Here is a 25,009-nt window from a genome sequence, read left to right as displayed (position 1 = left end):
AAATGCATATGATAACTTTGAGGAAATTGTCTTATTTTAGAAGCTGCTTTACATTGAAGACTGACTTAGCACTGACTGTAGTCACCTGAAAACATATTGTTAAGGCACTCCCCCTCCTGCCCCACTAGGCCTAATCTTCTTGAGACTTCTACTGTCCCTCTCTGCTGCCAGAAATCAGTATGCCAAGCATGACAGGGCCTCCTCCAGGATGATTGCAGCAGCAGCTCTCATAGTTGATTGTGGTGCCTGTCCTCACCTGCTCCCGTTGTCCTTCTGTTGTTCAGGGTAGTAATTCAGATGTCTGTGGTACACTTGAAGCTAGATCTTAAATACTCCATATTTAAAACCAAAACTTTTTTTTTAAAAGTGTGTCTTTGGGGGAAAAATATTACACAGGTCTAGTTTAGAGAGCTTCCAAGTGAACTTGCACTGGCACAGTTGGGGAGGGAACAAATCTTCCATGGTAGGTGATGGACAGCTGTTAAAGTGTGAAATTCTTCTACTGCTATAAGAGTAAGTGGAGCTGCAGCCAGGGCATGGTGCTCAATTACAGCATCACCTTGGCAGAGCTGGTGGATGATATGGTTTTCTCTGGGACAGGGTAAATGGGAAGAAGGAGAATGACTGAATGAAGTAAAAAGTCTCACCTGTGGTTGTGGCATTTTGTCCGGCTTCAGAGATGCCTCAAGTCAGTTCTTGGAGCACATCCTTCTCCACTCTGTGGCATACAGGAATAGGATCTTTGCTCCAGTCTAAGAAACTTAGCTTTTCAGTTAGCCCCAAGGACATGATCAGCTAGTGTAACCTGCAGAAGCATTTACAGGAAAGACTTAAACCCTCCTACTCTCTTAATTGTACTGACAGGAAGATTTTTACCTATTGGGCTGTAGGAAAGAAGAGTTCTTGGGTGCAAAATTACTCTTCCTGTGTGCCAGAAGTCTAGTTAGCACCTTTCAAAGTGTCTCTAAATTAAATCAAGCAAATAGATCTTTAATATTAATGGTTGGCAAAAATAAAAAAGCCCTGTCAAACTGCAGTAAACAAAAGAAACAACCTGGCATTTGCAGATCATATTGGAGAAGTCAAATGAGGATCCTCTATCTTAAATGTCCTTTGACACTTGTGAGCTGACAGGTAATACTAAAAGATAATTACAACAAGCTTCTGGCAGTGGAAGCTTTTAATCTAATCTAATGTTAAATGTAAAGTCTGTCTCATGTCTCAGATGGACATAATGAAAGACAGGGAGAGATCACTTGCCAGTTACTGTCACAGGCACAACAGTCTCAACTTGGGGAAATTAGTTTAATTTATTACCAATCAAATCAGAGTAGGATAATGAGAAATAAACCCCAATCTTTAAACACCTTCCACACCCCTCCCTTCTTTCTGAGCTTAACTTCAGTCCTGATTTCTCTACCTCCTCTGCCCCCAGTAGTGCAGGGAATGGGGGTTGTGGTCAGTTCGTCTCTGCCGCTCCTTCCTCCCCAGGGGGAGGACTCCTCACACTCCTCCCCTGCTCCAGCTTGGGGTCCCTCCTGTGGAAGACAGTCCTTCAGGAACTGACCGCTCCAGCATGGGTCCCCCATGGGGTCACAAGTCCTGCCAGCAAATCTGCTGCAAAGTGGGCTCCTCTCTCCACAGGTCCTGCCAGGATCCTGCTCTAGTGCTCTCCATCAGGTCACAGCCTCCTTCAGGCATCCACCTGCTCTGGTGTGGGGTCCCCCCTGGGCTGCAGGTGGATCTCTGCTCCACCGTGGACCTCCATGGGTGCAGGGGCACAGCCTGCCCCACCATGGACTGCACCACAGGCTGCAGGGGAATCTGCTCTGGCATCTGGAGCACCTCCCCATCCTTCGTCACTGTCTGCAGAGTTAATCTCACATCCTGTTCCTCTCTCAGCTGCAGGTTATCCAGCACGTTTTTTTTCTTAACTGTTATCCTAGAGGTGCTACCACAGTCACTGACAGGCTCAACCTTGGGCAACGATGTGTCCATCTTGGAGCTGGCTGGCATGGCTCTATTGGACACAGGGGAAGCTTCTAGCAGCTTCTCACAGAACCCACCCCTGTGGCCCCCTGCTACCAAAACCTTGCCATGCAAACCCAGTACATCAGGAGAGTTTAAAAGGCTGCAACCTGCTTAAGGTAAGGACTGTTGTCTTGTTTGAAGTGGGTCCTGTAGAGTATTTTCCAGTTCCTGTCTGGGTTGTTACTGCTGAGCCATAGTTATTTTGAAATGTTTTATTTTTGTATACAGATACAAACGTCTACTTTGCCTTACTTAAATATATATTAAATGTAGATACTCCATAAAATTTATGTGGACCTGTGTTGCATGCATGCATCACCTGTGTCCTCATTCAGCCTAAAATACAATGAATAATTTCATAGCAATAACTTGTTATAGAACACTCTAGCAAGAGGCTTGTTCCTGTATAGAATTATTTTAAATTAATGGAGACCACTGAAAAAATAGTCTGGGATAATAAGCCATGATTACAGAATGAGCACAAATGTGAGGGTTGCATCTTTTGTTAGACTGCACATTTTATTTACAGCTTAACATCCAGTAGCTATTTTAAGATCTGCTAGTAATCAGGCTTAAAAACTTGGAATAAAGTCAGTCCACAGATGTTCTCTCTGTACAGCCCTCCAAGAGGTTGTCTGAATGGGTGCAAAATACCCTTTTGATTTGATTTGATTTCTTGCAGCAGAGCAGCATGTTGTTGCTCTGTATGTAGGAAGAGGGATCTGCTTGATTTCAAGTCCCTATTTCTACCCAGCAGATGTTTTTAATCCAATGATTTTTTTTTTAATTAAAAAGGATTTGGAAGTAGCAAATAACTATGTTTTCTGCCATACCTCTATTAATTAAACTTCACCTTCGGTGATCTGGCCATTGTGGTAAAAAGTGTTAGAAAATGTCTACCAAGAGTCTGCTGTGCTCTGGTTGTGTGGTGAGCACCACTTACATAAAATGCTTTTCTCTTAACTTTTGTGTCACCTTCTTTCCTGCCCTTCAGGTTGTTTTAGAAGTGAGTGTGAGGTGGATTCCTAGGTGGCAGCTCTGTGCTCACCTGAGCCAGCCTATTTGTTGCTGCTGAGGGGGAGAGGGGTGCTGGTCCTGCCTCTCCTCTCTTGTGCTAGCATTGGTGACTGTTCCATGAGACTATTAAGTGAATAAAGCAGTAGGACAAGATTAACTTTATTCTGTTCTACCTTGGAGAGATGAGCTGGCCTTTTGAAGGGTCTTGAGAACAGGTTGCTGGCACAAAGTGGCAGGGTTTCATAACCAGAAGCAGGTGAGGGGTGAAAGATGTTGAACTTCCCCCCTGCCCAGCACCAGTAAAACATAAAAGCAGCTTGCCTATCCTGTGGGGCCAGGAGATTCAACATCTGCTTAAGGTATTTCTCCTCCCTGCTCATCACTGTGAGATTTTGGGTACGGTTTTGTCACTGTCCTGTGCCGATTTGTGGGCTAGCAGCAGTTAAAAGGAGTGTTAGGAATGCTTCCTGGTGAGCCAGTGTGGGGTGTAAGGAAGGTTGGCAAAAAACACCCCACCCAAGATGGAAAGAGTGTTGTTATTTTCAGTAGCTGAAAGGCATTCAAGCTTGGCTTAACTAGACTGTAAAATCAAACCTCTTGTTTTCATGAGACAGCCTGAGCTGAGGGATGTTCTGCTTTGCTTTCCAGTTGAGATGCCTTTAATGATAATTATTGTTATTATTACTTATACCAAAACAGCCTTATTGCTGTATGGTGGGTTGACCCTGGCTACATGCCAGGCGCCCACCAAAACCACTCTATAGCTCCCCCTCCTCAGCTGGACAGGGGAGAGAAAATATCAAAAAAAAGGTCATGAGTTACGGACAGACAGAGATCATTCACCAGTTACCATCACAGGCAAAACAGACTTGGTGAAAAATTAATTTAATTTATTGCCAATCAAATCAGAGTGGGATAATGAGAAATAAAATCTTTAAAACACCTTTTCCTACCCCTCCCTTCTTCCTGGGCTAAGTTTGCTCATGATTTTCTCTACCTCCTCCCTTCAGTGGCACAGGGGGCAGGGGATGGGGGTCGCGGTCAGTTCGTCACCTGTTGTCTCTGCCGCTCCTTCCTCCCCAGGGGGAGGACTCCTCACACTCCTCTCCTGCTCCAGTGTGGGGTCCCTCCCACAGAAGACAGTCCTCCATGAACTTTTCCAACATGAGTCCTTCCCCCAGGCTGCAGTTCTTCACAAACTGCCCAGCATCAGTCCTTCCCGTGGGGTGCATCCCTTCAAGAACAGACCGCTCCCACTGGGGTCCCCCACGGGGTCACAGGTCCTGCCAGCAAACCTGCTCCAGTATGGACTTCTCACAGGGTCATAACCCCCTTCAGGCATTCACCTGCTCCAGCGTGGGGTCACCCAGGGGCTGCAGGTGGATCTCTGCTCCACCGTGGACCTCCATGGGCTGCAGGGGCACAGCCTGCCCCACCAGGGTCTGCACCACGGGCTGCAGGGGAATCTCTGCTCTGGGGCCTGGAGCATCTCCTCCCCCTCCTTCTTCACTGGCCTTGGTGTCTGCAGAGTTGTATTTTTCATATATTCTCACTCCTCTCTCTGGCTGCAGTTGCTGTTGTGCAGCTTTTTTTCTTTTCCCCTTCTTAAATATTATCACAGAGACACTACCACTGTCACTGTCACTGATGGGCTTGGTATTGGCCAGTGGTGGCTCTGTCTTGGAGCATTGGCTCCATCAGACACAGAGGAAGCTTCTAGCAGTTTCTCACAGAAGCTCCCCCTGTGGCCCCCTGCTACCAAAACCTTGCCATGAAAACCCAATACATGCTGATACCTGAGTCATAAGCCAGCAGCACCTGTAGTGACAAGAGAGGAGAAAGAGGGAGCGAGAGAGAGAAGAAGGTTTTAAGTTCCACCAAGGTCTTGGTTTCAACGTCAAGCTAAGGTTTGATAGGGACTTTCCTACTTGGAAGGAACATAACACTTTGGTTTTGACACTCCTGAGAAAGAAAATGCTCCATCTTGCATGCAGTTTGTCCTTTGTATGATATGGTGCAAACCATGCTAGTGTTAAGTGCTCTGCCAGCTGGTTTCAGAATTGTATGAAGATGTTGCTTTTACTTTTCCTATTGAACAAGTCATTTGAGAGAGGGTGGCATCTTTAGGTCACTGATGAGGGTCAGAGCTTCTGTCATAGTAGGATCTACAAAAGAAGATGACACGCTCACTGGTATTTTGATGTCTAGGTAGAAAAGATGAAAAGAAAGAGAAGTGCAAAGTGAGAGGGTGTGGAGAAGCAGCTGCAGAGTAGTTGCAGCTTAAAATGTATTTCTAAGTCAGTACATTCATAGTTTAAGGTAAAATAAGATCTAGCTGTCCTGTGCTCTATAGCATAAGCTGTAACATCTTTGACAGTGATATCTGTGCCAAGTCCTCAGCTTCTGCTTGGATGTGACCTCCAACAAGAGCATTCAGCTCGGATGTAAAAGACTGGATACAATTTTCAGAAGTGTTTAGGACAGTCAGTTTTTAAAAATAAAATTTAGGCAGTTGAACATCTTGGGAAGCTGATGAATTTGAGAATTAGGAAATCTTGTTCTTCAGCTGATCTAATTCTCTTCTTGTCAGCTATTTCAAGTTTGTTTCAATAAGTAGTTCGTTCCAGGCTGAATATCTAGCTTTGACTCCCAGCCATTTTGTCTGCTAATTAAGTTTTATTCCTCAAAATATTCTTTGTATCAGAGCTTCTGGAGTCTGATTCTGTTGCCTCTTAACTTTTCCCCTTACAGACTGAGCCTTTTAAACTAGCTGAGAAGCAGAATTTTCAGACCATCCGTTGCTACAGCTGGTCCCTGAGCTGTCCTCAAGGCAGATGGAGGGATGGTGGGGAATGAAGGTCCTCTCAACTCCAGTAAAAATAGGATGAGGCCCTTATGGCTGTTACTTGTGTAAGATTCCCACTGATGCTTACCACTCATGTTGTACTTTGGGGTTTGTAATAAGGACAGCCAGCTTTTAGACAGTGCTCTGAGAGGCTCTGAGTCAATGATCCTGAGGGGTGGACATCTTCCTTGGCCTCTAGCAAAGCCAGCATAGCAAGGTAAATCAGTGTTGGGTCTGTAGGTGATAAGACAGGGTGTGGGGGGTTTTGATGAAAACAATAAACAAAACATTGTTAGATGTCCACAAGCAGTACTTGCAGGCTGCTGATCTTAACTGATACTCTTGAGGGTCTCTCAGTTTGCTCAAGGAACTTACCAAAAATTGGTTGTCCTGGGATCTCTGACCTGTTGTGGTTCCCATTTTTCAGAACAGGATTATGTGCTGGAATAGATCAAAGTATTCACACGGCATGCTGGTAAATCTTGAGAGACATAGGGAAAATGGAATAAGGGAGACAGACATATCTCAACTACGGGCTGAGTGGCACAGAGCAGATGCCATGGCCCACTTTCTTTCCCTGTTAATTTAAAGTTCTTTATCAGCAAGGAGCAGGAATTGTCTTGCTCCATCTTATTTGAGCTGGAAAGGCATGGTGACTGTACAAGAAGAGGTTAGATCCTGAAAAGTAAGGAGAATATAGATAAGGAGTTAACTCTCAGCTGTTCTTTACAAACAGTGAATGAGAAGTCAAAAAAAGGATGTTTTCAGGTACCAAGTTTAAGACAGAAGTACTTCACACTGTTGAAAACTACCCCATGGATGTGAAAGCCCTTTCAGTGAAAAAAAAAGGCTGTAAAACATGCAAACGTGTAAAACATGCACCAGGAAGACATCTTTAAGTCAGAGACTGATGGGAGCTTGAAGGACAGGTGGAGAAAATATTACTCAGTGTTAACCTCATTCCTTTGATCTTTCCTTAGGCATTTGGTTACTGGCTTATCTTGTCCTCTGCTCCATGTTGCTAACAGTTTCCATCTGAAATGTCACGGGCAGCTCATACCAGAGGCTGGACAAACGCGCGGCTGCACAGAGTGTCTTGGAGAACAGCAGGCTAGGTAAGCAATACTGCATTGCCAGGAACGTGCGAGGCAGCGCTGCCAACTGAGCATACCCAGAAGTCATTACCAAGCAGCTGATACTTAATGTGCTAGGTAGAGAATCCCATCTCCAGCTCTTATTTCAAATTGCCTTTCTTTGCTACAGCTTACTTACAAAGTGGACTCCTTAACCTCTTGCATAAAATGTGAAAAGGTTTTTGGTCGATTTTGATATTATAATGGCAAATGGCTGCAGAAAGTTTTTAAATTTCAGACTTTCACCTAGAAAGAGGAAATATGAAAAAAAGAGCCTCAAAAAGATCAGGAAATGAATTTTACATTTTACTGTGAATGGAGGAAGTCTAGTGCCTTCAGGGATCAAATTCCACATGCCATTTTAAGAATTTCCTATCCAAAACTGCTACAGATATAAACCTGTAAGAATCATCATTCTCAATAAGTCTTTTAGGTAGAAGATGGCATCTTTGACATTCTGGTGTCTCTTCACTGTACAGTCCCTAAGGACAGTCTTTGGGACCTTCTGAAGAAAACAAGTTTTTACAGACTTCTGAAAACATGCCATGGGATTTTCCATTAGCCTGGATTCAACGAGCTGAATGTAGACCTTTATTAGCAGTGCTTGCGGAAAGGCTTGTATGAGCTTCTGAATACCCTCACCTGGCACAAAGCGGGTCCTGGTTCAAGACAGGTCACCCTGGGTTCCATTGCTAGAGAAATGATGACAAAAAGGGGAGGTGGCTTTTGCAACCTGGGAACTTCTGTACTGTGCGATTGGTGGGAACTGGCCCCACCATTTTTGTTAGTCCAAGTACTATACTTTTGTGATCCATTTCATATGGATGAAAGCAATTTCTGGCAGTGAAGCTGAAGACGTGCCCACCCTGTATAGGGCAGAACTGAGCCTGGCAGGAGTGAGAAATGCCCTTGAGGGACCATGAATGACTTTCCGGAAAGATTTTTTTTTAAAAAAAGCATTCACTTTAACATTAAGAGGAAAAGGAATATCTCGTTTAGACCTGGCCAAATAAAAGGTCATTTCATGGGGACACAAAGGGTTTGCCCAAATCTACATGAGTTGAATGTGACCTTTTAGCCTGCTCACTCTGTTCTGGCTTTGCCTTAATATTTGCACTGGAGGTGGCATTCATGTCAGCCTTGCTCCCTGTGTCTGCAAAGGCTGGAGCAAGAATAGCCACAAATGTGTTTAAAGCATTTTGCTGAGCTGGGGTTATAATGTGTGAAGAGCTCTGTTAGTGAGCTGATGCTTTCTGTTTTGTCAGGGGCTGCCTTTTGGGGCAGGGGAGGTCTTGCTCCTCACAGGAAAGATTTGGGGGTGTTGTAGGTACAAAAGAGGCTGTCTGAGCATAAGATGTCCACACAGAAAAGGCTTCACTTTCTGCTTTTCTGTACAGTACTGTTACTTCTGTGTTCACCTATACATACCAGCCCACTGCTTTTCTATCTGTGAGAAGTGGCCTCTCCTTTCCCAGCAGATGATCTCCTGCTTGCCTGACTTCTCTCATGGGGAGGGCTCAAGCCATGCATCCTGCTGGCAGCTCTGTTTTTCTTTGACTGGGTGCCCTGGAGCACAGGTTTTCTTAGGAGAGCCAGAGATGGCAGCAAGACAAGTTTCCTGACGGTTCCCTTGTTCCAGTTTCCTCCTTTAGGCAGAACAGAATTTGATTTTTTTTTTTTTTTTTTCCTCGCGATTATTATGGGCTGAGAAGAACAGCTCTTAAATTAGCCCTGAGGAGGTGGAAAGGTAGAGAAAGCTCACTGCGGGGAGTTTGGTCTGATGCATGTAATAAGCACAAGCTCTACCTGATTTGACGGATGAACCCTGTCATATGCACAGCCCTCTCCTTAGTTTGTTTTTGTTGTTTTAATTAACTTTTGGCAGCCATGCCAAACCCAAGCTCTGCGTCTTTTTCCAACCGCTGCTGCAAAGTTACAGTGAAACTCTTTAGTCATAGCTTGACTTGGGAGGATCTGGCCAATCCAGGGAGCATCCTGTGAAACTCAAAGCCTGTGTGAAGGTGCCAGAGGTCCAAAACATCCCACAATAGTGACCCTTTATCATCCTTTCCTAAAACACTCCTGCTCCATCTTCTCCACACCGCTTTGAGCAGCTTAGAGACCTACAAATCTGCTGTTCTTGACACTTCTTTGGGACATTCATGTGATGTTTGGCCAGAGATGCTCTTGCTGGACATGTACCAAAGCAAGCTCTTGCAGAGCACTGCAGGGGAAGCTGGGAAGGACAGAGTTGGGTCCTTCAGCCATACCGTGCTGACATGTAAATTGTTGGATTAAGGCCTGGCACATGTAATGCTGGCCCCATTACTAGTGCCTCTGAAGGCTGTCCCTCTGTGGGGGAGACTTCTCCTCAGCCCTGGGAGCTGTGGAATGGTTGCATTGCTCCAGATTGAGAGGATGCCCCTGTCTTGTCCTGTGGTGCCTGCCAGGGGTGAAAGCATGCTGGAGCACCTAACTGATGGGGAGGGGAGAGAAAGGGGCAATAAACCCCTTCAGTGCTCTGCAGCATCGATGGGCAAAGCAGGATTTAGGCCACCCACCTAGGGAGCGGTGTGCTGTCCTCTGAGTGCCTCGATCACACAGCCCTGAGATGCCAAAAAGAGAGAAGGACAACTTTTGAACCATATTGTAAATCTCCTAAACTCCAGATAAGATGTAATGCTTTGTTTTCAGTGAGGGATGATGACTTCGCAACCACCCAATTTTAAGTAAATCTGTCTTAAGAAGATAGAGCTGCTCATGTGTTCCTGGGTGCTTCAGCCTTTGCGTAGCATCTCAAAGAACAGCAGCAACAGCAAATCTCATCCATTGCTGATTTTCATTAACCACATGAGAAACTGGGTTAAGCTACCTCAGGCAATAAAATCCTGCAGGCTACTTGGAGGCTGTCATTGCTAGACAGGCTCTGTCAGCTGGGAAAGGGCACTGCTGTCTCGCAACAATGAACCTGACCATGTTATAAATAACTCTTCGTTGTTCGAAAAGAAACAGTAAGAGAAAAATTATTTCTTTCACTCTTTCTGTTCTAGTTTTCTCCCTTTTTGGTAGTGTCAAGACAATTTGGTTATTTGCAGCATGAAAGCAGAGCCAGTCAGGACCATCAGCAGTAAAACTAAGGAGACAACAGGTAGGGTGAGCACATGGAGAGAAGAGGAGGGGGCTGGTCTGGCATATCTGGTGATTAATCCAGATGCACAAGCACGAGGTTGGGTTCCCACCTACACAGCTGCAGGACAGGATTTCCAGCACGACTGAGGTTTGGGCTATAGCAGGGAAGCTCCTTTACAGCCCAGTTTCATCTGGCACTGGGTCTTCTTTGCCCGGAGGGTGCTTGGTCATCACTCCTGCAGGCTGCTCTGCTGGAAAGCAATTGCAGAAATGTACAGCCCAGTGCCTTGCAAGATGTTCATAATACATGGTTTACAACTGGTCTGCTGAACCATCCTGCCTCTATAGAAGTTTCCATTCCAACTTAATGATGTTATTGGACAAATCCCAAGAAACAGATTCTTCACTGTGGCCTGTGGGAACAAAAGTTGGGGAATCTCCTTTGCTTGTTGCATGAGCAGAAGAAAGCTGTTGCTGGCATCCAGTGAACCTACTTGAGTATTTATGCTTGGTGTGTGAGTACTTGCCCCAGGACAGGGGCAAGGCAGGTGTATTTTATGCAACATAAAAGCAGCTTCTAAAATCACTGTAGTGCACAATGCCTTGAAATTGGCCACTGTCATCCCAGGTAAGAGATTGCTGCTGAATATGGATGATATGTTAAACTATCTAATATCTGTTTATTGCATGGGCCAGGACCCCTGTAAGGAATACAGATGTTTAGCAGCTGGTCTGAGTCCTGCTGAGATACCTTTTGGGTACATCAGTGCTGCTCTAGTCCCAGGATCACAAGCACCAAGCTCCTGGCTGCAATAACAAATTCTCTTCATTAAAAGGGCTAATATTTTACTAAGTTTATTAAACCTGATTTGCAGTATTTAATAGCACTGATTGCTCTGACTGCAGATGGGTCATCATCAATGTTCAGTTTAGTAAATACTTGACATTATCTGGTGTCTGAAAAGACAGAAACTGTGAAACTCTGCAGTGGCACTTCTAAAATTGCTTTTCTGAACAGAGAAGTGTTCTACCTGCTCTATGTTAATCATGGGATAGGAACAAAAAAAGGTGATTATTTGAACACAAAAATGTTATGCCAACCTAGCTGTTGGGATGCTTCTCTTCAATCTCAGAAGTAGCTCCGTACAAGGTGGTAGCGGGTTCTTGAGCCCAGTAATGGAGAAGACTGAAAAAAGATGAATCAGTGAGAAGAGGAACAGCATGCACAAGCTGGAGGAAAGCTGGCAGGTACAGAATTACATTTTTCTTTGAGAGTGTTGGATGGGGCCTTTGTTCTGTGGCTGGGTGGAGAGACAGTTCTTGTGTTTGGAGACCAGTTTTTCAGTCCAAATATTCAAGAGATACATATATACATTAATTCATGTATTAATCTTATCTCCAACAGTTTTGGTGTTAAAAGGCTTTGGAATGGAGATAGACTAGTAGGAAATGAACCTTTCTGATTCCTGAGAGTGATTTGCAATTTATTCCAGTGTGGCTGGCTGCAGATGCTGATCTTACAGCAAATTAAAGAAATGTTTCTCCCCTCCTCCCCTTTCCCTTACAACTTTCCTTTTTTGTAGTTTATTATTTGGTATCATTGTACCTGGCTGCTGGAAGCTTGACAAGGTTCTCCTTTTTAAAAAATTTTGGGTCTGTCTCGAAGAGACTGAAGTGGTTTGGTTTGCTGTTTCTCCAAAGGGTATGAGACAATGCTGTGATTTTAAATCCTGCCTTCCTGTTCTTGGGGACTCCAAATCTGGCAGAAGGAATATCTAACCCTTCTTTTAAGGTTAAAATTCAGCCCCAGTCATGGAAGTATGAAAAAGAGCATATTTTGGCTTATTGCACTTGGGCATGTTCATATCACCATTGGTTACAGCTGTCTCTGCGTCAGGGTGAGGGCTGTGCTGGGGTGGGTGAGCTTCTCTGCTCAGGGGAGGTTATTTGCATTTAGGTTTGTAGATTGTGAAACCCCCGTGAGCTTGAGAACCTGCTTTGCTGCTGCTCTTGCTTCTTAGATGATGGGTTCCTAGGCAAAACCTGTAACACACACCAAAAAAAAGGCAAAGAAAGGCAGAATAAAGGCTGGTAAAACACCTGAATCTCATGGCAGTATCTCCAGTGACGTCAGTGACAGCATTCCTTGGGAATTCTGTCCAAGTCCTCACCTGGGCAACTGGGAACAGTAGAAGAGGGAGAGAGAGGTCTCTGGCTCCTCAATTCTCATCACTTTTCGCTTCCCAAAGAAAAAACTGTGGCTGGCTGATCATCCAATCTGTGCTATAATCTAAGGGAACTGGAGCATGGAGATGTCTCTGAAGAGTCAAGATGGCTTTGCTTCCCAGGGGGCTGATGAGATGCCATTCATTACCCCCTGTAAAGTGCTCTATCAAGTCTGGGATGAAGGTGCTTTAAGAGTGCCTGTGCTTTGACCTAGTGATGGCTGGGGGTATCCTTCTCTGCAGTGTTTGTGACTTGGCACTTCTTTCTTTCTGCTCCTCTGGGGATGAAGGGGCAAGAGGGGCAGGATATTAGAAAACACTGCAAAATGGAACATTAAGTTTGTCTTAATTAAGAAAGGCTACATTACTGGAATTATTAATTCCAAATTCTCTTGAGAATAATGTCACGGGAGATTGAGTTACTGCAGGCCCTGGCCTGACCTGGATGGATGGTGTTGTTTTAAATGACAGTGCTGACGTTATATGTGTGTGTGTGTCTGCGTGCATGTCTCAGTGTTAATCAGATTCTGGATTGCATAATTTCAGAAATTAAATTCCTTGCTTTATTCCATTAGTGTGTTAAAGATGATTTGCAGTTCTTCTCGCAACTCTGATCATGTAGCCTGATTACACACAGCATTAGCTCTGGTCACGGCACATCCAGGGACCAGGGAGCAAAGCGATGTGCTGCTGCGGGTGGCTCTCCAACCACGACAGCGAGCTCAGAGAAATTCTCATTTGGTTTGTGACACAGGTGAACATCTCAACTGGTGTGCAGCTGGTCTTGCTGCAGTGGCTTGTAATCACCTCCTTAGGTCCCTCCTGCCTCTGGGTGCCTACGCAGCAATATATGGAGCCACCATGCAGGTGCCAGTACTGTGCTGGGCATGGCTGGTTGCATCTTGGGGAGCGTGGACACTAGACAGTGCATGTTCATGCCAGTCCATTGCCCTGATGATGCACCTGCACCTTTCCAGCCTCAACGCTTTCCGCTGTGTGCTGCAGGCAAGCACTGTGGTTTCATCACTTCTTGATCTTGGATGTCATGTCTCGGAGCAGAAGCCTGTGGGTTCCTCCCGAGCTACTTAGCGGTGACGATTGTGGTGCAAAAAAATCACAGAATCATCTAGGTTGGAAAATACCTTGAAGATCATCCAGTCCAACCATTAACCTAACACTGACAGTTCCCAACTACACCAGATCCCTCAGCGCTAAGACAACCCAAACACCTCCAGGGATGGGGACTCCACCACCTCCCTGGACAGCCCATTCCAACGCCTAACAACCCCTTCTGGAAAGAAATGCTTCCTAATATCCAGTCTAAACCTTCCCTGGTGCAACTTGAGGCCATTACCTCTTGTCCTGTCACTTGTCACCTGGTTCAAGAGACTCATCCCCAGCTCTCTGCAACCTCCTTTCAGGGAGCTGTAGAGGGCGATGAGGTCTCCCCTCAGCCTCCTCTTCTCCAGACTAAACACCCCCAGTTCCCTCAGCCGCTCCTCGTACGACCTGTGCTCCAGACCCTGCACCAGCTCCATTGCCCTTCTCTGGACACGCTCGAGTCATTCAATGTCCTTTTTGTAGTGAGGGGCCCAAAACTGAACACAGGAATCGAGGGGCGGCCTCACCAGTGCCGAGTCCAGGGGTCAGATTCCTTCCCTGTCCCTGCTGGCCACGCTATTGCTGACACAAGCCAGGATGCCATTGGCCTTCTTGGCCCCCTGGGCACACTGCTGGCTCCTGTTCAGCCGGCTGTCAATCAGCACCCCCAGGTCCCTCTCTGACTGGCAGCTCTCCAGCCACTCCTCCCCAAGCCTGTAGCGCTGCTGGGGGTTGTTGTGGCCCAAGGGCAGCCCCCGGCATTTGGCCTTATTGAAACTTCTACAGTTGGCCTCAGCCCATGGCTCCAGCCTGTCCAGGTCTCTAAAAAAATAGTAAAATAAATAATCTCTAAATACAAGGCAAAGGAGAAAAGGAACCTGTTTCTTGGAGGAGCTGATTGTGTGAAGGATCCAGACTGCCCTACAGACCAGCACATTAAGGGTTGTCAATTCAGATACCTATATGTTGGAAAGATTTCTGAGAGCTTTGCTGTGTTGAACATGCCAGGCTCTCCTGCCCTCCCCTTTTTTGATACTAGCGAAGAAACTTAAGAAAAATAGTCACCTCCTAGAGACTGAGTCCATAGAGATACTAAATAGATCAAGGGGCTTGCTGCTTGTTGGTTCTGTTAATGTTTTATTTTCCCTTAAAATCTGAATTTTTCTTTGGACAACTTAGATGCAAACTAAGTTTCTTCCTGCGGAAAACGCCTTACTATGAAGAAGCACCGTGTCAAATTAAGCACGACAGACACCTGACAGATCACAGCAAGAGGTCAGTGTTGAGCCACACTAGCACATACCTGGAGGATGCTCTGCAGCCTGGTCCCCGGCCGATGGCTCTGCAGCCACCGGGGAATAAGGGCCGCAGGCCCAAGGCGTAGGGGATATCTGTATTCTGATTGTTGGCAAAGACCCACTGTAACCCCACTTATGTGTTCTCCTGCAAGGTTTCTGCTCCCTTTGTGGATTGAGGTTTTAACCAGGTTGTAGTAACTTGTCGACGTGGGGCTGTGAAACAGATGATGCATGTCTGGTTTTGTCTGCAAATGCCACTTACTTGGCATGCAGATCATGGTTTTGGTGGGTACCAAGGGTGGTACAGGCAAAACTTACATCCAAAGAAGGGCAACGAGCTGGTGCAGGGTCTGGAGCACAGGTAGTACGGGGAGCGGCTGAGGGAACTGGGGGTGTTTAGTCTGGAGAAGAGGAGGCTGAGGGGAGACCTCATCGCCCTCTACAGCTCCCTGAAAGGAGGTTGCAGAGAGCTGGGGATGAGTCTCTTGAACCAAGTAACAAGCGATATGACAAGAGGGAACGGCCTCAAGTTGTGCCAGGGAAGGTTTAGACTGGATATTAGGAAGCATTTCTTTCCAGAAGGGGTTGTTAGGTGTTGGAATGGGCTGCCCAGGGAGGTGGTGGAGTCCCCATCCCTGGAGGTGTTTAAGAGTTGGGTTGACTTAGCGCTGAGGGATCTGGTGTAGTTGGGAACTGTCAGTGTTAGGTTAACAGTTGGACTGGATGATTCAAGGTTCTTTCCAACATAATTGATCTTGTGATTCTGTGAAGAGTCAGACCAGTGAGGACAAAGGGCTGGTACAGCTCAGCAGAGATATCTCCAAGAGCTGGGACAGCCACCCTAGTCCTTGTGTCTACCACCTCCCCACCCTGAGGTGGCTGTAAAGCACCACTTGTGGCTGTTGGGAGGGCATGGCAGGGCAGCAGTCCTCCTTGCTATGCCTGTGTGCAGATGATGTTGAAAGGCTTTTTAAACTCAGTTCTTTCTAAAGAGAATGCCATTGTGCTAAATGGCTGGATAAAGATGTCAGGCTTTTTGTCTATAATGATCTTAGAGTGAGAACCTGTAATTTATTTAGTGGTATTTTCTCCATATTCTTTCATCTACACACCCAAAGGACTACCAAACACCTTCCCCACCTATTCCAGGAAAGAATGAGACAGAAAAGCAACCAGTAATATATCTGACTGTATTTCAAAGTTGTTGATTGTAAACAAACTTTGTTGAAGAAATAAAATCACATGACAAGATATCAGAGTGATACTATAAATCCATTTTGTTATTGTTGCCACACTTCACATTTTTGGAACTCAGAATTTAGCTCATGGTGTACAAAACTTGTAAAAATTTATTGCAAGCGTGCCTTTGTGTAGAACAAAACTGGTGTCACAAGAGTAGTTCCCTGTCCCATGCAGGAACACAGTTGTGTATCTCTTACTCTGAAGAGGTCACACACCTGCATTTCCTGAAAGACTTGGCTGTTACAAAATTGCTCTGAGAAGTGGTTGGGTTTTTTTTTAAAAATAAAAAATAAAAACAAAAGCAACTACAGTGTATGCTTTACCTCTGGAATCTACACACTTTCAAAGGAAATCTTTAGATTTATAAAGAATATGGAACTTTGCAACAGAATTACAGTCACTGATGTTGTGAGCACAGCCCGCTGGAGTCACCCTGAAAGTACTCAGCCAGCTAAGGCCCATCTTTGCATTTGGTACTCTCACTGCATTTGATGGAAGGTAATTTGCACATACTGAAAAAAATGAAAACAAAACGTAGAAGGGGAGCTTCCTTTTCCAGAATCCCCACTTTTCCTGTTTCTACTGTGGCACTTACTCAGACTGCTGCTTCCATGCTGCGCTGACATGCAGCAGTGCTTTGACTCCAAGGTTGATGACTACTGAACACGTATAGTATAAGGAAAGGCATGGAGTGAGGCCAGCGATGCAGCTGAAGCAGGGTTTATGTTGCTAAAGCAGCTGTGCAGACTAGTGGTGTTAAACAGCAGCCTTTTTCAATTTAAAGGCACCAGGGGAGGGGAGTAGGCATGCTGGAAGGATGAGAGTTAGAAGGGATCACCTGGCTCCTCTCCCTCTGCATGCCCAACCTCTGAGCTTTCCTCTGCCTCCTCAAGGCTGCTGCTTCCCTTAAACTCCTTCTTGTATCAAACTGTGCTGACCAGCCTCACCTACACGGGATCAGATTAATCTCCGGCATAAATCTGAGTCTTGCTGTCTCTCATCTCACCCCAGATCATGGGGTCAAGTTATTTTTAATTTCAGTACTGAAATACCAGGCAAAGAATTGGCTTACAACTAGAAGAAAAATCCAGGTTGCAAATGTAAGTCCAAGAGACCTGCAATTTGTTTTTCATCAAATGAGCAAGTCCATCTCATAGAGAGGTGTGAATTGTTCAGCAGTCACATTTTGCATACACCTTGACACAGATTAATTGGAGAACAAGACCACAAAGTTACTTTGACACCAAGTGAGTTGGGGTTCTGGACAGATGAACCTAGTGTACTGGGCTTTACTTTTTGGTTTCTAGGCTTTTTTTGGTAATTAGTGAAAACAGGACCAAATGCTCTGAAGTCCAGAGCATGCTGTAAATACTTGAAGAGTGAAAGCATTTGACAGCTTTTGTTTTAGAAACAGAGTTGCCAGGGCTGGAAGCAAACTGTATGGGCCTGGCATCTTCCCTTCCCTAGTAAAACTTATAAGACCAGCTTGAGTATGAAGTCTGTTTGTTCAAGAAGCATGGATGCCAAATTGGACTCATCTCTCCCCTCTTTGTTTATCCAATCAGGTCCTGCACATCGTGGCCCTACCGGTTGGCATTACGGTCCTTTCCCACTAGGTTCTTCATCCAGGTCTCCCATGCATTCAAGGGTTGTTGCAGTTACATCAAATGAGCACTGGTGATGCAGAGTGACGTTCTCATGGATAAGATTTTTGCACTACACATCGTGTGGACCACCTTGACATCTAATACAAGCAATTATTACTTCAGAAGAGCGATACAAAAGGGATTTACCACTTAAGGCCTTTTCGTGATACCTAACAGCTGTTCACCAGACCCATCAGAGTGGAAGGGCTTAAAAAAACCCAAAACACCAAAAGACTCCCCAGATCATGTCAAAGGCCCCTCTTTGACAGTGATCCAAAGCTGAGGAATGTTACAGCCATTCCAATGGGAGCAGTGGGTGTGGTGGCATGATACCTGTTTTGGGTCCATATGAACCTGACAGGCAGCACTAATGGGGCAAAGCAGGCAACACCTTCACAGTGATTGCAATTAGTATAGGCTTCAGAAACAATACCCTGTTTCATCTGAGATTTGCGAAATAGCAGACAGGATCAGCAAAGTAATACTTTAAAAGTAAACTGAAAGGCCAACTCTCTGTGTGGTCACCTCTTCCAGACCGACCAAGAACCTGTGAGATGATTTGGATGTGCTCTAAGTCCACGGAATGAGGGAAATAAAGGAAAACATAAGGCAGGGAACTTCTCCGGAACTAGATTACTGAAGACACAGAGCCATCTCTCAAAAGAAGAGGAAGAGGCCCTTTTGTACAAAGCACAGATATTCTCAGCTGTTCCCCAACAGTGAAATGATGATACGGGGGCTTTTCCAGTTCCAGTTCATGCTGCTTCTGGAAACAAAGGTAGGTTTTTACAAGAAGGATTATCTATCAAGTAGCACTGGTGATAGGCTTGCATTTAAGCAGGTGTGATCTGTCTGTGCAAAATATCCTAGTTAATGACAGGCCAAATATATACATGTTTTGAGCTTAGAAGTTCCTTGCCTTTGTGAAACTTTGCTAACAGTCCTTTGACACCTCAGTGTTCTCAACCAGACTGAGATGAGCTCTTGTTTTACAAACAACTCATCTCACATCAGTCCTAGCAACAAGAAAGTGTCATGGCAAACTCCACAACAGAGATGGATGGAAGACTTCATACTCCATCTAAGTCTCAGTGACTTTCCCCAAGTCAGTAATTTGAATTTCACATTGGTTACTGGACTATAGCAGAACTTCAAATTCTCCATTTATCTCCTCTAAGCTCCTTTAGACAGGTTGGGCTGCTATGTTTTATCCAGTTTTCTCTTACCTTCAGTGCAACTTGGTTTTGAGTCATAGCAGCCTATATGGAGTAAGGAACATGTGCTGAACAAGTCCCACAGCCCTTACTTCAGGGTGGAATTGATGTTCAGCGTACTTTCATTTCTAGTTTGGAAAAGTGCATTTGAACAAGAACCAAGTCACTGAAAATGCAGACTTAATCAAGAGGAGTGCAAACTGTACTTTACAGTTTCATCACCCCTTTACCTGTGCTGTGCCTCGGTCTCTGATTAGGGGAGCGGAAGCTCCTATTTGAGGAGCTAACGGTGTCTCATGAGTGCTGAGGTTGTTAAAGCACTTTGCAATCCTTGCATGGAAAGTAGCACAGATGCTCAGAATTACCAGTGCAGCAAAATTCCCCCCCACCACTAAAAATCAGCCCTAGGACTAGGGGACTAAGACATGTAGGCTGGAGGCTTCTTTCTCTACCCACCAGCTCAAGACAGTCTACTAAACAAATGTTAAAAGGAAAAAAAAAAAAAAAAAAAAGCAAGCCACAGAAGTGTAGCTGGAGGTAAAGAATGAGAATGCTGTTTTGAGTTGCTGTCCTTAATGTCAGTCTGGAAACAGCTAAACTCATTTTTCTCTAGAAATTGTCTGAAGAAAACAAAGTTGTACCCATTAGGAACACTGAGACTTCTATAAATTTGGATTCTTGGACTACCTTGTAAATGTAGAAGGGTTGGGGCTAGAGAATTGAAATGGAAAACGGAGATGACGTTTCTTTAACTTGTGCCCTAGTGTCAAGTGCACAAATGGGCTGAAGTAAAAAGTGGCAGAGTTTCTGCAAGCCCTTGAAGCATTTTTCAGCTGAGGCAACAGCAGTGGAAACCATTTCACAGTGTCTTCTAAGCTCTAATGAGTGTTGTATTGCACACTGGGAAAATAAATGGTTTCCAAGAATGGATTGTGGCACAACAGACATTTCTTGAAAGAAGTACTGTGCATAGAAGGTGGTCAGTATGTCTTACTGATGGTCTCAGTTCTCTGAAACAAAGTTTGCATACGATAAGTAAGTAATTTTCAGTTTTCAGAAGTATGTGTGAATGAAATTTCAGTTCAGCAGGAGAGAAGCAAGGCTTGCTGCTCCCTTGTTTACTTCAGCTTCAAACTTTTTTTTCCCCTCCCAGAAAAAATTTGAGACATTCCTCTGTGACCTGGTTGGCATTTCCACTGCATTTTAGCTACTGCTGAGCTTTAAGATCTCTTACCGAGATTGTCTCAAGGCTACAAAAAAGCCCTTAAACAACCCAAACTTGCTATCATTTCACAAGCCATTGCACAATTAACACACACGCACACACTATAACTAGCATCCTTGTACTACTTTGAGACTAATCCCCCCCCCCCTTTTTTTTTTTTTTTCCCCTTTAGCTAGGAAGAAGCTTTAATGTTACAAGCAGGTGGGGAACCAAATCTGAGTAAGCCAGTTTGCAGTAAAGGAAATGCTACAGAATCTGAGCTGCAGTTAACAAAATTTTGCCTTTTAAAAATGATTCAATTTCTTCCTTAATTAATTTGCCTTGTTTGTATTAACACAGAGAAAGTGCAAGATGCTTTTTCAACAAGGAGAAATCTTAATTTTCCCCAACCCCTATCCACTCCCAGTCAATAGATGGAAAAGATGAGGTGGGATTGTCATCTGTGGATATAGACTATGCTTTGGTGGCTTTTGATTGTTGGCTTTGACAGACAACTTTCAGGCATTTTGTACATATAAATATATATAAATATTTTCATTTACTTATGGAATGTTTGTGCATGTTTAGGGCACCAGTTCAAAATGATGAGGGATGGTTAAGGCTAAGAAAATGAAATTCATTGCAAAGCTATAATTTTGTCTTAATTTTTCTCCTTTACAAAGGAGACTAAAGCATCTTCCCTGTAATAGTCAGCCACTGTGTAATCCCCCATCAACACCAATTCTAGGGAAAACTACTCAGGACCCAGTCCCTGAGGCAAAAAGCTAGGACCTCATGATTTTAGCTTAAGTAATCCACATAATTAACAGCATACATTAGTGGAAAATCAAACACTCCAAGGTTTTGGACCTACTGTCACCTGAAAAAGAAAAGGCATTTTCTGTACAGGATGGCCTAGATCCAAGCCTTTAAGCATACACAGTAATGTTACAATTGGCCAAGGGCTCCATATCTATCACAGGAGGCTACGACATAGCTGGAGAGTGCTGTGCTTATTCCTCAGAAATGCCAAGTGGCTCCAAGGAGGTCCTGCAAACCTCCCCCTCTCTGCTGGGGGGCATGTACACCCTGAAAAGGCTCCAGCATTTCAGGAGAATGCAAGGAAGCTGGGCTCCCAGCAGCTACTGTTCATTCAAGCTGTCCCATCAGCAAAGTTCAGCCACTTTTCTTACTGCCCCAATTTTGACAATTGTATAAATTTACAGGACATAATGAACTTGTAGCCACTCTTACTGTGGCAATATAGGCTGCCATTGCCTGAAGAGGGAGCAATAAGAACACCATTTGCCTTTAGGTATCTCTATGGAATTCCCTAAAAAAAAAATTGAAACTGTGGGCTTATATTGCTGAGCATTTGTTTCTCATGCCTCACACAAGCTCCTTTCTGTCTTTGAATACTTACAAGCCTGACAAGAACCAGCTCACACACTCAGTCTGAAGAGGGGTGGTCTCAGTTCTCGGGAGGGCCAAGAAGTTTTGAACTCATCCTTGGGCTCCTATGCAGCTTGGTATTGCCAAGGACTAGAGTGGTACAAACCACCTGCAAACCCACTGCTGTACATCATGCAGCAGGCAGAGCAGGATGTGTGGGACAGTCTCCAGGCCCTGTGGAGTTGGCTGTCCCCTCACTCTCCCTGCAACCAGCTGAGATCTGCCTCTAAGTCTACTCAAAAAAAAAAAAAAAGACTTTGGTGGAAATAGAAGGATGTCAGTGCAAGGATGCTCTTTGGGCTAGTCAGTAATTTACTAACCCCTGCTGGATTCTTCCTCTGTTATGATTTATATGCTACGCATTTGCACATCACATAATGATGAAATCTGGGGAGTTCTCAAATTTCTGTTGGTTACCCTCTATTGTCTCTTGCCAGATAGACACATATAACCTTGTAAAGTTGTCAGTAATAAATCAATCAATCAATCAATCAATCAATCCCTTCATTCCTCTTGAATCAACCCAAGTCATTCTTCAGTAAAACTTTTTGGGCTTGGGGACCTAAAACCAGCTGGCCCTCTAAGCAACATGGTTTCTGCCCTGTAAGTTAATGCAGTGCTGTTTGTGTCCATCTATGCTAACCTTTAGAATACAGAGTTTTTTGCTGATTGAGTTGTGGACTGAAATCAATAATGTGTAGAGGGCAGAGTAGTATTTCACCTCAGTATCAATTCTCCCCTGTTTCAATCATACCTCTCTCTCTCAGCATTGTTTTCCAAAACTTCATCAGCATTCAGATTCCACCAGCACCAAAAAGTGACGTTTCAGCCTTGGGCACCAGCTCGTGACAACACTTGTCCTCTATAGTGTTACTCAGAACAGGAGAACTCTTTGGGTTTGCTGTTTGAGTGAGGTTTACGGTCTGGTTGCAACTGGACTTCTTTCTTTTTGTAAAACACAATGCTATGTTATTTTGCTAAACATGTAACCTGCTTAATTACAACTACGGTGACAAGCCCTGAATTCTAACAGGACAAATTCCTAGGGAACACTCCTGCAGTGATAATGGGAAACACACTGCTATTAGCGACTTATTTTTTTCTTGCCAACTGTGTGCCAAATGAAGTTCTAAAATGGACAAAAAAAGTCTTGACCGTTAAAAAAGGAAAAGAAAGAAATTGTTCTTCCTAAAAACTTAACAGTCCATTACATTAGATTTTTAAGCAACATTTAAGATACAGTTGAAATCAAGAAAAAATATAATTGTTATACTCTGATTTCTCACCTGTACACCAACCGTGGCAGTTAAGATGTGAGGCAGTATTACTTACTGGTTTACTCACTGTTAATACTTACAATATTACTCACTGTTTGTGTACAAAATGTTTCATCCTGGCTAAAAAAGAAAATCAATGTAAAGTATTTCCATTTAAAATTCATTAATGTATTTGGTTTCTCCTAATTCTGCTGTGTTCTAACCAGGATCAAATTGCCTTACATTACATTAATAAAAACAAAACAAAAAACAAAAAAAAAAAAAAAAACAAAAGAGGAAAAGTCTTAATGGGTCCTCAGTTCCTGGCTGACTGCCTGTGAAGGTTTTGTTTGTCAATAGGCTCGCTTCAGTGTTCGTGCACCTGAACTGCTTTGTTTAGCACACTGGGAGGACAGCAGTGATGCCTTACAGGATGCTGGCACTCTCCACCACAGCCCATGGTGCAGACTTGTGTTGTGTGTCTCAGAATTGAGTAACTCCAAGCAAGGTTTAGAGTTTTCTCTAATGCCCGCCTAGGACTGCTGAGCTATGTCAGCTTATGACAAGCTCTTAGCCCAAGCGGAACTTTACAGTATGACCCTGTTCAACAAATAGTATTGAGATGACAACTAATTTAAGTCTGTTTCTGATATACAGATTCACACAGGGCATTCACATATGCAATTTCGTGTCAGCTTTTCCAGTGGCACCTTCTGCAGGACATGTTTACATCCAGCTGCTACTAGGAACAAAGTTTCCACCTCTCTAGTGGCATCACTTGGCATTTTTGGGTAAGGACAGCACTGGTGGTGTCACAAGTTCCTTGCTTTGCTGTTCCAGGTGTGGTATTATCTTCTGCTTACCCTCCACCTCCTGCCTATGCCACCAAGAGCAATGCATCAATGGGAGGGTGAGGTGTCTTCCAAGCCCAGAAGCTCCTTTACAAGTCTTTCACCAAACTGTGCGCGGCTATACCTTGTCACATGGTAGGCCTCTGACATTTTGTAGAGGATGTAGGCATTGTTTATAGCGATGCTGATGGCAAACCAGAATACTTGTTGCCAGGTCTTGTTTGGTTTGTGAGAAATGAAATACCTAAAAAGCCAAGAGAGAAGGGGAGGGAAAAACACTGTTCAGCCAAACTCTTGCAGCTGGGATGCAAGAAATAATCCCAAAGATCCTGCAGTCCCAAAGGGCAAGCAGACCAAGGACTTAAAACCTAGTGCAAGCATCATCTTAAGAAATGTTGTACAATGTATTTCACAGTCATTTACAGTTAAGTTGCACAATTTTGGAAATTTCTAGTAGCGTCTAAAATAACAGACTTCCTTGCTCTCAGATGCAAAACCTCAGCAACAGCTGTACAACACCACATAAGAGTACCAATACAAACTCCTTGAGCTCACCTGTGACAAACATCCTTGTGATGGCAGCTATGGGTCTGAATCCCTTCAATTTGTAACTAAAAAGCCCTCATGCACATTACATTACAGTTTAGGGAAGACTGCTGATGCTTCTCTTCTTGTTTATCCCTATTCCATGCAAAGAATGACTTCTGCTGCTGTCAACAGTAGGTGGGAGGATGTGGGAGTACAGCCAGTGTGTGCAGTGCTGTTATGTGGAACACCTCTCCATGAGGCAGGATTAGAAAGGACTGACATCCTTATATTTAGGTTCTGACTAATTCTAGGACCACCAGAATATTCGCTCTTCGGTCATAAGATTTCCCACTTTCCTACTTTTCTTTCATTTTTTTTGTAACCATTTAAACCTCACCTCTTTTTCATATTGATTTCCTCAGACCAGATCCCAACATCAGTCTCCAGTAGCCACCTCCTCCTCTTTCACCTCTTCTACTGAATTCTTGCTGCCTTGCCCAGAACTGGCTTGGAAAATCCCCACTGCTTTTTCTCTCTCCTCAATTTTTAGTTCTTGAAGTCTGCACTTCCACCACTATTCCCACAGCCAATCTTCACCACTGCTATTCTCACTTATTTCTGTTTCTCCCTGCTACATTAAGAGCTAATGCTGAGGACCCCAAATGGAATTCAGGAGCCAAAAGATCTACATTCTGCTCTCCCAGATCACCTAGACCTGCTTTACATCCACAACTGAATGTCCTTTTCTTCAGGCTCCAGGTGACAGAGTATCACTGGGACAGATAACCACCTAAACACCATCTGCTGATAGCAGTGGAGAGCTGAGCTAGCCTGAAA

The 25,009-nt window shown here is 44.4% G+C and overlaps 1 protein-coding gene and 1 long non-coding RNA gene across 9 annotated transcripts in view; one reads left to right on the top strand and one right to left on the bottom strand.

Annotated features, from left to right (window-relative positions):
• Positions 1 to 1,885: 1,885 nt before the first annotated feature.
• On the top strand, positions 1,886 to 24,921 carry LOC141956298 (uncharacterized). Of its 7 annotated transcripts, none has more exons than XR_012632881.1 (5): positions 1,886 to 2,147; positions 6,874 to 7,008; positions 11,289 to 11,403; positions 17,587 to 18,445; positions 24,814 to 24,921. It is a non-coding gene; the product is annotated as an uncharacterized LOC141956298 (long non-coding RNA). The 7 variants fall into 7 exon arrangements; XR_012632883.1 differs by lacking the exon at positions 24,814 to 24,921 and adding an exon at positions 24,595 to 24,790; XR_012632882.1 differs by lacking the exon at positions 24,814 to 24,921 and adding an exon at positions 22,305 to 22,390.
• The window catches only part of PGBD5 (piggyBac transposable element derived 5), a 64,844-nt gene continuing 63,517 nt past the window's right edge, over positions 23,683 to 25,009 (bottom strand). For both annotated transcript variants that reach the window (XM_074896720.1, XM_074896721.1), the window contains one exon: positions 23,683 to 23,888. In XM_074896720.1, the coding sequence (XP_074752821.1) occupies positions 23,693 to 23,888 (196 nt within the window). In that variant the 3' untranslated portion in view covers positions 23,683 to 23,692. The remainder of the gene's footprint in view (positions 23,889 to 25,009) is intronic.

Source organism: Athene noctua, chromosome 1 (genome assembly GCF_965140245.1).
Source record: "Athene noctua chromosome 1, bAthNoc1.hap1.1, whole genome shotgun sequence".
In the NCBI taxonomy this organism is placed as follows: domain Eukaryota; kingdom Metazoa; phylum Chordata; class Aves; order Strigiformes; family Strigidae; genus Athene; species Athene noctua.
The sequence above is the reverse complement of the archived record's forward strand: the minus strand, read 5'-3'. Positions and strand labels throughout refer to the sequence as shown.